Here is a 15,000-nt window from a genome sequence, read left to right as displayed (position 1 = left end):
GCACATAACTGCTAACAGCACACCTAAGAGGATGTACTGTATGTTTAATGAAACCTGTGCTGCATACGCAGTGAGTGACTCAGTAGATTTGTGGAGAGAAAGCGATTTAGTGAAAAGCACCCATGATACGAAATATGGCGCACTTCATACGTCATAAAAACAATACAATTCAAATATGTATAATTCAATTGCAACCATTCAAGTTTCATTTCCATTTACAGAATTGCCAACAGGAGAGCATTCAGAGTGTGACGCGGTGGTCGTGGTTGTAGGACGTGTTTATAACAGTTGTACGTCAGTGTGTCTCGAGCGTCACACATTAGCGTGTCGAACGGAGGCCCCTGTCATGACACATTTTAGCCCGGGCTGTCTCAGGGGCAAGTCATCTTCGCACCTCAGCATCTCGGTGGCCTCCGTGGAAGGTTAGAGAGTGGCCGTCCTCCTCCTCCTCCTCCTCCTCCTCCTCCTCCTCCTCCTCCTCCTCCGCTGGGACTGCATGAATTAGTTAGAGGCGTTGGGCGTGAGTGCCCCGGGCCACGATGCCGCTGACTTCAGCTGGCCACCGTGCCACAGCTTAATGCCAGAGTGATGTATAGCGGACAGAGGTTAAGCACTCTGCCCTTGTTAACCAAGTGTGGACTACACTGTGGGGGTATACTATAGGCTGGGCTGCGTGTGCTGTACGTATGTTCGTCTGCTGCCTGGCTGTGTGGATGGATGCGGTGTGGTTTGGTTCAGCGGCTGTCAGGCTGGAGTGGAAATGTTGAGGCCTGAAGAGGTGTACTCAGAGACCTCTAACAGTCTGTCACAGCAATTCACTTTTCACGTTTTGGTGTCAGTCTCTCTCTCTCTCTCTCTCTCTCTCTCTCTCTCTCTTGCTCTCTCACTCTCTTACTCACTCTCACACTTTCAAAAATACTGTGGTGCCTGTCTTTTTTCTTTTTTTTGGTGGGTAAAACACATTCTGTTGACAGGTACACTACGAACTCCATGACCGATGTATGTACACACATGCACATGCACACGCATGCATGCACACACAAGAACACACACACACACACACACACACACACACACACACACACACACACACACACACACACACACGTCCATATAGCACATCAAAAGCATAAGGGGAACAGTATGTGCACCAGCTTCAGGCCCCATCTGAGGGACAAGGCCAACCTGCTCCACGAGTCTCTAATTAGCCCGCACATCAATAAAAGATACCTATAAATAAAGCAGCCATTTTCCCTTCTCAAGTTGGTACACATCTTAAAAATGTAAAAGAGCCAAATGAATGTCTAATTGGCGCAGCTGATTTAATGGCTGCCTCTATTGATTTCACCCCTGCCTCATCAATCATGGCATTAATAATCTGAGATAATTGTGGAAATAATAAACACTGCTGGGACAATAACTTCCCCATTCCTGCATCGCTAACAAGTATGGAGATATATGAGGTCAGAGAGAGAGAGGGAGGGAGGGTGGAAGAGAGGGAGGGAGGGAGAGAAAGAGAGAGAGAAAGAGAGAGGGAGGGAATGAGGGAGAGAGAGAAAGAAAATTAAGCAAGTATCACACTGGGACAATGGCTTCAGCATCTTGCCCCCCCCCCCCCCCCCCCCCCCCCCCTTCTCTCCATCGACCGTCTTCAAAATCACTGAAGCTGCCAACGGTGCTGTAGTGTTGAGTATCATATAATATTTATGCACACAAACCAGCACGCCTATATATAGAGCGCACAGCTCCATGCTTGGAGAGGCTATCTTGAAAGAGAATTCAATCATTGTTACAGAGAGGAGTGTTAGGAGAAATAGGCAAATGAGATTGCCGCTCCATCTCCCTCTGCTATTTGTAGCTGTTGTGTTCACTGAAGCCATATATGCATATTATTCATACAAGCTGTTTGTTTCATAACCCAGCCAGCCTCATTGAAAGAGAGATCATGCAGAAGAACATTTCTGCAGCTATTTTTTTTTTCCAAACCTAAAATGAGGGAAAGAGCGAGCGCTGTTGGTGTTTGGTAGATGTAGTTTTTTTTGCAGAGGGGAAAAAGAGCATGCATACATTTTCAGTGTTTTTCCATTCAGGCCTATGGTATCATAAGGCAGCAATCTGTTTAAGCCTGTGTCCTAAACCTGTCATGGAGCAGAGATAGTGAGGCAAACACAGTTGAGTCTATGCTGTACACGTCTGCAATGATATGCTTTTATTCATTTGCTTTGGATGTGTTGTCTTTAGCAGGTAAATAGCTGTAGAAATGCCTTCAAACAGTCTTCTGTCAACTCTGAAGGACATGCAAACAGTTGATATTTGTTTTTTATGTGTACAAAAGTAAATAGTTTCTTCAAAATACTTAATCTGACAAACTGTTCTCACTTTGATTTGCACACACAGACGCACACACACACACCCACCCACCTACCCACACACAGACACACACACACACAGACACACACACACACACACACACACACACACACACACACACACACACACACACACACACACACACACACACACAGACACACATCTACCCACGCACACACATCCCTCATGTGCACATTTTCAATATCCTCATCCAGAGTTGAAAAAACATTTGCAAAATCACACACCCCCTACACATCTACTGCTAGGAACGATCAGGAGCTAGCCCCAATGCCTCTGTTCAGCAGGCCATATGCTCTGGCACACTGCGACCCATCCAGCTGCTGCAGCATGGCACGGCCCCATTGGTGCGGCTCGTGCTGAGGCAGAGTCAGGGCGGTCCAGTGGTGGCCATACGGCCGGGCCAGTGAGCCCTCTGTCTGCTGCTGCTGTCTGCTGCTGCTGCTGCTGCTGCTGCTGCTGCTGCTACTGCTGTGGCTCCAGCAGCTCCTGATCTCTCTCATGCTGGTGTTAGGACACTAGAGAGCACCCTGCACCTTCCAACTGATGCTGATGCTGCCTCACCACGGCTGCCTCTGCTCGCCACTGCTGGCTGCTGCTGCTGTGAGCCCTTTTTTCTCTCCTCTCCTCGCCTCTCTTCCTCGCTCCTCTCCTCTTCTCTTCCTCTATCCTCTCCTCCTCTCTTTATCCATCCTCTCCTCTCCTCTTCCTCTCTCTTTTCCCCTCATTTCTTCCTCTCTCCTCTCCTCCTCTCTTCCTTTATCCTTTCCTCTCATCTCTTCCTCTCTCCTCTCCTCCCCTCTCCTCCTCTCCTTCACTCCTATCCTCTCTCCTCTCATTTCCTCTCTTCCCCTCTCCTCTCCTCTTCTCTCTCCTTTCATCTGCTCTTCTCTCCTCTCACCTCATGTCCATCCATGCACCATGTTTTCAAACACATTTCAAAGGAGACCAGAAACACCATCTGTGCACACAGCCAGCCACACAATGAACAACCAGAGCAGGAAATAATACAGAAAAATATGCTTGTATTTTAAAGAATATATTCCATAATTACATTGAAATGTGTTTTAGCATCTGGATTTTCCTCCCCAGTTGCACAGCAGTTGCTTTGAGAAGGCATATAAATTATAAATCCTTGCAATTTCAAATTCATTTTTTTATTTGACCGTTTTAAGGCTAAATATTTGTATCCACTTGACTGTTCTCGCTCTTCACATAGAGCTCCTGACATGATATCTCAGTCTTAAAAAAACAAAATAGTCAAGGCAGAAGCCCAAGGCATCATATCCTTGTTTTAGTTTATTTTGATGGCACACAATATCTTCAAATTAGCTGACGTGAAGTATGCCATCTCTCAGTGCATCGTCTTCTATGTTCACAGTTGGTTCTTCCCTTATCTGTTCAGAAATGAGAGGAAAATAAAAATGCAAACCACAACAGCAAAAGGGCAAGCCAGCACAATGATTATTCCTCACAGATAAACAAAAAATTAATGTGTATAGTAAGGTAGAAAGAAAGTGAGATCTCAAAATCTGATTTAGGCTCTGCGTTTTGAATGACGTGATGGCATCACTCTGGCCCCGTGTTCATTTCCTAGCTGGCAATGGCCACTAGAGACCAGAAAGACATTACATCTTCGGCCTCATCACCAGTATCTCCCCAATGCCTCTGCAGACAGCTTTATGGTGAATAGCAATTCATTTATTTAAACATCATCATTTTTTTTAGTTTACAAAAGAAATAGGATAGCTTCTTGCATTTTCTCCACTCTTGCATTTCTGCATTTATAACATATTTTATACAGACTCTGTGTTTTTTGTTCTTTTTTTATTCTTTTCAAATCTCCTCACTTGATTTTTTTTATATTCTCCCCCCCTCCCCCTTTCCTTGTCATTAATACAATAAAAACAGTGTTTTTTTTTTTAATCTGGATGTCCCCAGTTATTTTTTTGTCAGAATGTCGATGTTCTTTTTTTTTTATAATATCCTGAATTAGAAAGACACATTAAAGCTGAAATATCCTCTCACTGCGGTGTAATTCCACAAAGCTTTGTTGCGTCAAGTCAACAGGTCCCATAGTCATGTCCTTCAGTAGGCAGAGACTGATCGCAAGTCAGCAGTAAAATCCACCGTCTCTCAGTCTCAAGGAGCTGCCACTTTCCACCTCTGCGTCCACCACACCCCCATTCTTCCTCTCCAGTTAGCCATCCATCCATCCATCCATCCATCCATTCATCCATCAATCCTTTTGTTCCAGCCAAGTGCAGCGTGGTGCAGTGCGCTGTCTGATTTGTCCGAGCTACATCAATCCAGTGAAACTCACCCAACCCCCCCTTCCCCCCCAGTTGGGGGAAAGGGGAACCCAAAAAAAGCCTCCAGTGCTCCCTCGGTATAGCGAGGGCCCCCGCCAGGCCGCATCACACCTCGCACTCCCGCGAGGGCTGCTGCTGGCAGGTGCAGGTGCCGTACTCGTTGATGATGACCAGGGCGCCCTCGATGTGGTTGGGCTTGTAGTCGACGTAGTACTCCGGCGTGGACATGGTGGCCATCTGCTGCATGGTCTGCTTCTGCTTCTGCTTGCGGCGCTGGCTGGTGAAGCACTGGCGGAGCTGCCGGACCCCCGCCGGGAAACACTTCCAGGAGACGTAGAGCATGAGCACCACGATGAGGAAGGAGAAGATCAGGGCCATGGTGCCCGTCACCACCTTCTGGATCTGCATGGTGCTGTCCAGGTCCTCGGCCGGCGCCGGCGTGACGGTGAAGGTGCCGGTGACCGCGCCGCCGCCCTCCGTCTCCTGGAGGTTGTAGGTGCCGCCGCCGCGCGTCGGGCCCTCGTAGATGTAGCCCGGGCCGGAGCGCTCGCCTCCGCCGCCACCGGCGCCGCGGGTGGCGGTGAAGGTCTGGGTGGTGCTGTCGGCGCCCTCCTCGCAGAGCTGGAAGGCGTAGACGGCGTCCAGGATGTCCTCGCCCTGCGCGATGTCCGGGCTGGCGCAGAGCAGGGCGCTGTCGCGCTGGCCGCGGAAGCCGCTGAGCCAGGAGGCCAGGGCGCAGACGTTGCGGCTGCACTCCCACTCGTTGCCCGCCAGCGCGATGCTGTCCAGCGAGCCCCACGAGTCCAGGATCCGCTGGTCCAGGTAGGCCAGCTTGTTGGCGTCCAGCATGAGCGTCTTCAGGTTGGGCACGCTCTCGAACACGTGCGGCTCCACGTACTCGATCTCGTTGCCGGCGAAGTCGATCTTCTCCAAGAAGTGCCAGGTCCAGTCCAGCGTGTTGACCACAATGGTGGCCTTGTTGTTGCGCATGTAGAGCGTGCGCAGGGAGATGAGGCGAGGAAAGTGGGCCAGGTTGATTTTCACCAGTTCATTGTGCTCCAGATGCAGCTCAGTCAGTTTGAACAGCCCGGCGAACGAGTTACGAGCCAGGCTCTGCAGCTGGTTGTAGCCCAGATCCAAGAACTGCATGCTCCTGCAGTCCTGGAAGATCCTCACAGGGACAAACTTGAGGGCATTGTAGCGCAGATGCAAATTGGTTAGCTTCCTAAGGCCATGGAAAAGGTCAGGCTCCAGCTCCTGCAGCCGGTTGTAGGATAAATCCAGGATGCGCAGGTTGGGCAGAGGTTTGAACGTGCCATTCGCCAGGCTCTCGATCCGGTTGGTGCTCAGGTCCAGCTCCTTGATGCGACGGAGCCGCTCGAAGGCGTTCTCCTCGACCAGCTGGATGCCGTTGTGATCCAGGTAGAGCCAGGTGAGCTGCGACAGGCCGACAAAGTTGGCCTCCCGCAGCTCCGAGATGTTGTTCTCCCGCAGGGACAAGCCGACAGCGCTGCTCAGGTTGCGGGGGATTTCCGTCAGGTTAAGCCCCTCGCAGTAGATGAGTTTGTTGTCGCAGCGACACAGCCGCGGACAAGAGCCCTCCACCAAGGGAACCATTTTCAGAAAAATACCCAGCGAGCACAGCAGCAACCCTGGGGGCTTCCTCAACGGCCACTTTAGGTACAGACCAATTAGAAGGAAATCCATTAGCATGAATATCCTGAGATAGAGCCCAGACAAAGTCCATTGAAAACGTCTCAGATTTGTATCGTTTTGTGCGTCATGATTTGTAAGCTCCCCAGGCCAGAACGCTCTCTCCGTGTTGCCCCCTATTTTTGACAGATTTTTGGTGTGACTGATGGTGCTTTACTGAAAGGAGCAATCCTGCCCCCTCCGAACGATAGGAATGAAGAGAGATAGAGGACAAGTCACTTTGCTCATGTTAGATGTGAGAGAAGAGGTAGCAAGGAGGATGAGGGGGGGGCGGTGGGTATTTTTTTTCTCTTTTTTTCAAAAAAAGTATTCTTCAGGAAACAATCTCATATAAAAGGATTCCTACTCACCCTTATTCCAGAGGCTGACAACCCCTATTCAGCGGCTTCCTTTGTGCAGACACTAATTATGTGCGAATTTTAAAAAGACCCCAGTGTGGAACAAATTCGAGCTCCCCCTCCTTTTTTTCAGCGGACAGCAGATCCTGGCAGACTTACAATGTCTTAGTTCTCCTCGAGTGAAAGAGGCAGAAAGCGACGGAATCCAAGTAGCGTTCAGTAAACTGGTAGGAAGTGCAAGTTCCCCCTTAGCTGCATGCACGAGCGTCGTCCTTCTCCTCTCGCCGATCCTCTGCAGTGACTGTTGCGATGATCAGAGGTGGAGAGGGAGAGAGCATGAGAGAGAGAGAAAGAGAGAGAGAGGGGGAGAGAGGGAGAGAGCAGAGAAGGAAGAGGAGAGAGAGGGGAGAAAAACACGGGAGGAAGAGAAAAGAGGAAGGGGGGAAAAAAAATCCTCTCAGAACTCTTTAATTTCTTCGCCCTCCCCCCTTTTTAAGTAAAGACTCTGCCGATGCGTCGACACAAATTAGCGTCCGTCGCATGAAGTGATCACTGACCTGCGGTGTTTAATCCAGTGAGGCGGGTCATTGCATTCTCAGTCTTGAGGAGGGAAAAAAAAAATGCATTCAGAGAGCATCGATTCAACGAGGGTCTTTGATCTCCTTGGTTCCTTTTTTTTCTCTCTCTCTCTCTCACTCTCTTTTTTTTTCCTCCCAACCCTCTGTTCGTTATCACTGATTACCAGCCGTTTTTTTTTTTGTTAGTTAGTATCCCAAATTCAGTTTGTGGATGGAATATGTGGTCAGAAGCCCCTCTGGTGCTGGCTGTGCCGCTGATGGAGCAACACGCATCTGGTCTTTTCCCCGGCTCTGGAGGCTGTTGCTGAGAACTGAGGCAGAGCAGCGCGGCGCGGTGCGGCTGGGGCGTAGTGTGCGGAGGAGAGGAGACGAGAGGGAGAGGAGAGCAGAGGAGAGGAGAGGAGAGGAGAGGAGACAGTGGTGCCGTGCGAGCAGGCTAGTGCGCTGGCATAGCATGCAGGAGCGCCTTCTGTTCACTGAGTGTCGTAAGCCACTCACAATTCAGCCTGTGCGCTCTCTCTCTCTCTCTCTCTCGCTCTTTTTTCTTGTTCACTCTTTCTCTCTCTTGCTCTCTCTCTCTCTCTCTCTCTCTCTCTCTCTCTCTCTCTCTCTCTCTCTCTCTCTCTGTTAGTCTCTGTGTCTCTCGCTCGCTCACTCTCTTGCACATTTGCTCTTCAGTGCTCGGATATTTTCATATTCAGAAGGGGCAGGGCTTAGAGCTGGGTTTTAATGAGCACAGAACTGGATCTCCCCTCCTCCTCCTCCTCCTCCTCTACTTCCTCCTCCTCCTCTTTATCTCTCTCTCTCTCTCTCTCCTCCCTCCCCCCACCTCGCTCTCTTTCCACTCCCCTCGCCAGCTTTAATGAATTGAACCAAGCCATCTATCTGCCTTTCCATGTTGCCTGCAGAATTCTGCTTCTTCATTATTAAAGATTAATATTTCTCTAATGACTGGGAAAGTGCCTCATATGTATTCCATCTCAGTGGCTCTACCCTGTTCGTTTCCCAGACATTTTAAAGTAGGCATATAGGTGACTCCAGATAATGCAGGGAATTTCACGGTTCACCTGTTGGCCATCTGATATCCCAGATAGATTATTATTGTTTACTTCCATTTTACCATTTTTTTCTTGACACTTTCCCTCTGAGGATAGTATCCACGAATGCCGAGTAGAATGTCAGAAAATGTCGTTTTGGTGTTGAAACATGTCTAGCTCTAGTCTAGTGTTGTGGCCAAGCTTGCGATGTACTGTAAGCAGCTCCATTTGCCCTGCTAGCGTAGCTTCTGCAGATGGTTAGCTCCATGAGGAAGGAAAGCAAGTTCAGCAAGCATGGCCACAGCCGTGTGCTCCATATGCCATTGCAGTGTGTTGGTAACACAGCTAAATGCTCACTGCCACTTCATGCCTCTTTCTCTCTCTTTCTCTTTCCCTCTCTTTCTTTCTTTCTTTCTTTCTTTTTTTCTTCTTCATTCTTGCCATTTTAAAAGCTTCATGCACTACTTAAACGAGAGCAAAGACCTGAATGCAAAATGTCCCTCTCACAATGGCGACTCCCCTGCCATGTAAGTGGCTGTATAAAGATTGTAGTTTGAATACAGATATCATCTGCTGCCACTTAGCTGGGGCAACATAAATATTCTGCTCGGGAGATGCACTCCTCTTCGGCCCAGTGGACATGATTCCCGAAGGCTTGTCATTTCATTCCGATTCATTTTCAAGGACAATGAGCTGTGACGATCCCTCGCATGAAGCAAACAGGCTTACCGTACCGTCCCCCTCTCTCCCAGTCAACAGATGTCTTGACTTCCACAATGGCCTCCATTCTGCTCAGCTCTCTGTGAAATAGGAATCAATCAGAAACAAACAAAATGAGCTTAAAAAAAGAATGTTTGTTGAGTTTGTCTCTTTAATTGATGCGTTGGTTGGTAAGCAGGGCATTAACAATATTGTCAGTGTGGATTACCAGGGCAGGCCAGTGAAAGCCCTCAACCACCTCTGTGTTTGCTGGACTGGTTTGATCAAGAGAGGTGGGGGTTAATCTAGGCGAGATACAACACATCCCAGAAATGTGCTGTACTCATAGCTGAGTGTTTGTTGTTATTTTGTTTTCTCTTTTTACAAGAATATGAATGATAAATATGCACTGGATGATAGTGGATAATATATTAATCTTCTCAGCAGCCACTGAAGGACAGCATTACCCTTGTTCAGTAGCAGCGCAAATGGAAAATATCTGGCTTTCATGAATACATGGAAATGCCTTTTAGGGGAAATAGTCAAATAATGGTTCATGTGAGACACAGGAGGGTCCAGAGCCTTTTTGTAAGACATTAGGATTAGAACGCAATGGCAAAAATGTTGCATAAAGTCTCCAACCTGTAGAGCACTGTGCTTTTTGTAAACCTCTAGATCCAGACATTGGGATGTGCTAGCGACAAATGCTAGCACCCATGGTTTTAGCCTTCCTGTTAGCATGCCCGCCTTCCATTCTGAGATGGTGCAAGCTCATGGGTTCAAGTCCAGGCTGGGGCAAGGCTGACCTGTGTCTACCCAAGTTACACAAGTGCCCCGGATGGGAATCTAGAAAATGATGCATCACAGATGCAACAACGATAGGCACTTTTCTGTCCTGGCTGTAATGGATGGCTGCAACATCAGTTAATAGCAAGGCATGGCTTGATATGCAAGTATCCAGGCCTTTGATTTACACTTTTAAGAGCTTTGGGCACACCGGGTGCTGGTAAACAGACCCCAGCACTGACAGGTCTACTGGTACAAATCTCTAACAGTGTAGGAAAGAGCCAGGGATTCTTGGATTGCTGTCAGGTTTACAATGTTGGGACTGTTTCCTTGTTCCTCTCCCCTGGTGTCTTTCACACTCACTTTCTCTCATGGCAGTTATTCAGATGTAGTGAAACAGACATGATTTTGCAAAATTGAGTCTTTGACACTTTCTCGCTCGTGACTTTACCCACTTTGTGATGCTGAAGAACACACACACACACACACACACACACACACGTGTGCATGCACACACACACACACACAGAGCTATTACATAGAAGTGGTCCACTAATGGCTAACATAAAAAGCCTTAGGCCTTATGTCATGAACTCTCTAAAGAAATTATAATTTCCCAAAAGGGCACATGAGTTTAATACGAATTTGAGCACATGTCCAGTAATGGTATGATTAAGAGTCTTGTATGACTCAAAAAGTATGACTCAAAAGAGTTAAAAAAGATGTACATAGCAATGTAACGCGACAAAAAGAAAAGCAAACAAAATATTTTCATACAACGTAATTGCCAATGAGAAGAAAAGCAGGACGTGGAAAATAAAAGCCAAAGCAAATTAATTCAATCTGATGGAATCAGCCCTGTGAAACTAATGAAAGTAAGTGAGCTTTTGAAGATGAGTCACGGGAGCGTTTTGCTTTTTTCCGCTTGTTTTACGGGGCCTGTGCTGTCACACTCCCGTTCTGGCCCTGAGCTGGGGATGGGGGTGGCCTAGTCATCGCTGACCTTGCTGAGCGCAGGCCTACAGACCAGGAGATGAGATTTGTGTTTTTCAGCCCTGTGGGACACAGGCGGAATTTTGTAGGACACGTGTCCTCCCGCATCAACTTCCCTATTTGCTGGACTTTCTCTAAGCTTTGCTTTCTGATTCACCCATCATTTAGTTTTGGCTTAGCACTGTGTAGATTTGGACTTCCGAGCTTTGAATGGGCGGTTGACAGACACGCTCGCTCAGTTTGTGTTTCCATAAAATCCATCTTCATTGGCCTTAGAGAAGGGGAGCAACTTGTTTCCGGTGTCGACGCTATTAACTTAAACTAGACAAGGCAGGGAGCATGAAATTAGCTAGCACACATTATTAATTAGGAGATTTTTTGTTTACACGGGATATGCTTAATCAATATCCTATTATGCCCCACTAAGACTTTCTGCAACATTAGTTTTTTTTTCTTTTTTTCACCACAGTGTCACTCTGCTCCAGTATTTAGTGGGAAAGGGGGCTGATGATTAGGAAACATCTCACTTAAATGGCATTTTTGTTCCGTTAGTGAGTTTGTTATTGAATACCTACGCACGCACACACACACACACACACACACATACACACACACACACACACACACACACACACTGGTGTTCTGTAGTCTTGCCAGTGTAATGTGTGCCCTTGACACCATAATGGACGCGAGTTCTGTACTCGACTTGATGAGACTTAAAATGGCTGCCCTGTCTGGCAGTGGCCATCCAGGGGCATACATCACCGCTGTGGCGCTGATCTAGATCGGCCAGGCTGTCAGAAGGGCCCACATATTTGTTTAACCCTTGTCTCGCCAGCTTTCCCTTCTTGTGTTTGTCTTTCATTTGCTCCAAATCACTATTGTAGTTACTGCCAAAAGCTTTTTTCCTATAGGAGTGGAGAACAGGTGTGGCCTGCACTGTGCTGGTAACACAATCCCAGTTTAAATCAATCCCAGTTTGATTTCCATTCATTTCAGCGCTGAGCTCTGCCTGCCAGGGTTTATAGTTAATATGGACACTTTCTTGACGACTACTGTGATTCCCTCCACTTTTTGTAACTATGTTATCCATGTATGTGTATCAATTATATTGAATAACAGTCGCCTTGTGGAAACAGTGTCCATCCCTCATTAACCCCTTTACCTTAGGCCACTGAGCCAAGGGAGACTCTAATGGAAGATGAATGAAGAGGAAGTGAATCATTGACAAATCATGGTTCAGGATAATCGTTCTCTCCAAATCAATTAGATGTGGTCAGGAAAGTGAAACCTAATAAAAGAGATGTGGGGAAAAAAAGTGACCTCTCTTTCAGTGCACGGTCAGATCTTTGAAAGCTTTATTTACTATCCACAAATCGGACTCCTTTGTGGCATGTAATTACTGGCTAAGGAGCTGTGATAGTGGTGGTGGTGGTGGCTGGGAGTGGGGATTCTTCACGAGTCTCTTTTCTTCTCTCTGTCCACTAAGCAGTGGCATATGGATTCATCTTTTCCAGTGATTCCATCTCTCTTACTCGCAGCAGCGCTGTGCAGTCGAGGCCCTGCTGTTGCAAAGTCATTTACTGAAACTTCCCCCAGCTACAGTAGCTGCTCAGGACTGCTGCTCTTCAGCGAGCCAGCCAGCCTGCTGTCTGGTGTGTGTGTGTGTGTGTGTGTGTGTGTGTGTGTGTGTGTGTGTGTGTGTGTGTGTGTGTGTGTGTGTGTGTGTGTGTGTGTGTGTGTGTGTGTGTGTGTGTGTGTGTGTGTGTGTGTGTGTGTGTGTGTGTGTGTGTGTGTGTGTGTGTGTGTGTGTGTGTGTGTGTGAGAGAGAGAGAGGCACCACGTGAAAGATCTCTTATAGGAACCCTAAAGGAACTTTGCTCTTCACCGGTCAGCAGCAGGCATGGTGGGGTTGAAAGGGCCGGCGTGTTGACCGAGCGTCCAGCGGAGTGGAACTGAGAGTCTGATGGTTGTCAGTCTGCTGCAGGCCTTGCTGTCATCCTTAAAGTAGAAAGCAAAGGATTTAGACAGTGGAGTGGAAAAGGTTTCTCTTTCTCTCTCTCTCTCTCTCTCTCTCTCTCTCTCTCTCTCTCTCTCTCTCTCTCTCTCTCTCTCTCTCTCTCTCTCTCTCTCTCTCTCTCTCTCTCTCTCTCTCTCTCCCAGATACGCTCTATTCATTTGTGGTGACTTGTTTTGAATGAGGAGCCACTAAATTTTGTCAGGTTTGAGTAAGATTGGTGTATCAGTGGCAGCAGTTGTGACACTTGTGTACCAGACCTGACAGAAAGGTATTGTCAGCCCATCAGGTTTCTGTTTAAGTTGTGTTTTTTTAGAGTTACAGTATATCCTAGCCAACCATTCACCCATCGTGGGGAAAAGCTACAGTATTGTGGAAAACATCTGTAGGATTGGCCAGGATGAAATGAAATCTAAATAGCATCTGACGCTAATAACTGTCAAACAGATTTTTTTTTTTGTCTCTTTCCTTCCAAAGATATTTCCATCAATAGCCCGGATGACTGACACACACCATCAAAGATATTTTGTGTCGAGACATAACTCGTCCGACATTTGTCATGTGGGCTGACTAGATTGACACTTTATTTATCCCCGCTGTGTTTGGCTGCGTTGATTAACATCGTTTTTTTTTCCCGTTTTTTTTTTCAAATTTATTAAGAGAGCCATCTGAATCCTAATGATCGTAATTATTTGGTGTTTACGATAATCATTAGCATGATGTAGCAGAACAATCTCCGGCCGTTTGCTATCTGGCGCAGTTGAAAGGTCAGCCGCTGCTCATAATTAACAGCGTCCAAGTCGAAGATTTATTATTCCCCAAATAAAAAATAAATAAAAAAAGGAGAAAATCAGAAAAAAAAGAGAGAGAGAGAGAGAGAGAGAGAGAGAGGGAGAGAGGGAGAGAGTGGAGTGAATCATGAGAGGCATGGCACCATGGCGAGTCTGACTGAATGGATGAGCTGATGGCTAATTGGCGCTCTACTGAGCTAATGCGGAGGAGAAACGGCAAGAGTCCTTTTAGTGAGCACTCCTCTCAGACGGATGAGAGAGGAGCTGTGAAGTGGTGGACAAAGAGGCCAGGATAAGAGACACCAGAGAGCGGAGACATTTAGCACGGAAGTGGGAGAAGGCACGGACGGATTTAGAGCGCAAAAAAAAGGGGTGCAGGGTGACCATGGGAGAAGAGAGATTTGGATGGTGTGTGTGTGCGTGTGTGTGTGTGTGTGTGTGTGTGTGTGTGTGTCTCTGTGTGTGTGTGTGTGTGTGTGTGTGTGTGTATGTGTGTCTGTGTGTGTGTGTGTGTGTGCGTGTGTGTGTGTGTGTGTGTGTGTGTGCGCGTGTGTGTGTGTGTGTGTGTGTGCGTGCATGCAGGCCATGAAAAACGTGATGAAGGTTCAGGAGCGAAGCTTGGAAAGATCATGGGGGGATTGGTTTGTGTTATTTACCTCCTGGTTCCGGAACTCTGGAGAGGAGTCTTGGAGCAGCCCTTTGGTCTGTCACATCGGACCCCTGTCTGTTTGTATGGGGCCACGAGGTCAGGCTGTAACCTGAATTCACTCTGAGACGTGTGAAATCTTGCTGCCGTGCTTGTGGAGTGGTAGGTGTTGGCGGCTGCATCTGTTTGAGGCAAAGTCAGCCACAACTGAGGCTGAGGCACACAGACTACTCGGGGTCATGTTGTCACCTGAGCTGACTCTGAGATGTAGAAATATGAGTGTGGAGTGGTAGTTGTAGGTGCTGCAGGGTTTGCGGGTTGGCTGGGTATGCTACTGATTGGATCATAAACAGCCTGTAAACTGAAAAACCTGTTGGTTATAGTTGGTGTCTGTTGGTATTTGTTGGTACTTCTATTTGTTGCCCATCTCAAGGTCTCGTGCTTTGTCTGGCTTTGTTGCTGATTGGATCATAAACGTCCATATCAATTTTTGTGCTAGTTGGGTTTTGTTATTATTTCTGTTTTTGCAAATAAGAAACATGTCTTTCAACATAACAGCCAGTGGGTTTATTGAATATTTGTTGAGTATTTCACAGCAGAGTGTTTAAGAAAAACAAAATGCTATTCAGCAAAAGTATTTGAATTGTCCTTGCTGTTCATTTCCATTCATCTGTTTAATTAAATTAATTATTTTATATTTAA

General features: G+C 47.3%; 2 protein-coding genes across 3 annotated transcripts in view; one reads left to right on the top strand and one right to left on the bottom strand.

Moving 5' to 3' along the window:
- Positions 1 to 15,000, top strand: part of ctnna2 (catenin (cadherin-associated protein), alpha 2) — a 413,529-nt gene that overhangs the window by 295,210 nt on the left and 103,319 nt on the right. The window lies entirely within an intron of this gene.
- Positions 3,199 to 7,763, bottom strand: lrrtm1 (leucine rich repeat transmembrane neuronal 1). Its single transcript, XM_062520928.1, has one exon. It carries the CDS (start codon positions 6,411 to 6,413, stop codon positions 4,806 to 4,808), a length of 1,608 nt encoding a protein of 535 aa, XP_062376912.1. The 5' UTR covers positions 6,414 to 7,763; the 3' UTR covers positions 3,199 to 4,805.

This window comes from Sardina pilchardus, chromosome 2 (genome assembly GCF_963854185.1).
Source record: "Sardina pilchardus chromosome 2, fSarPil1.1, whole genome shotgun sequence".
Taxonomy (NCBI): Eukaryota; Metazoa; Chordata; class Actinopteri; order Clupeiformes; family Clupeidae; genus Sardina; species Sardina pilchardus.
Note: the sequence above shows the minus strand (reverse complement) of the source record. Positions and strands in the feature narration are given on the sequence as shown.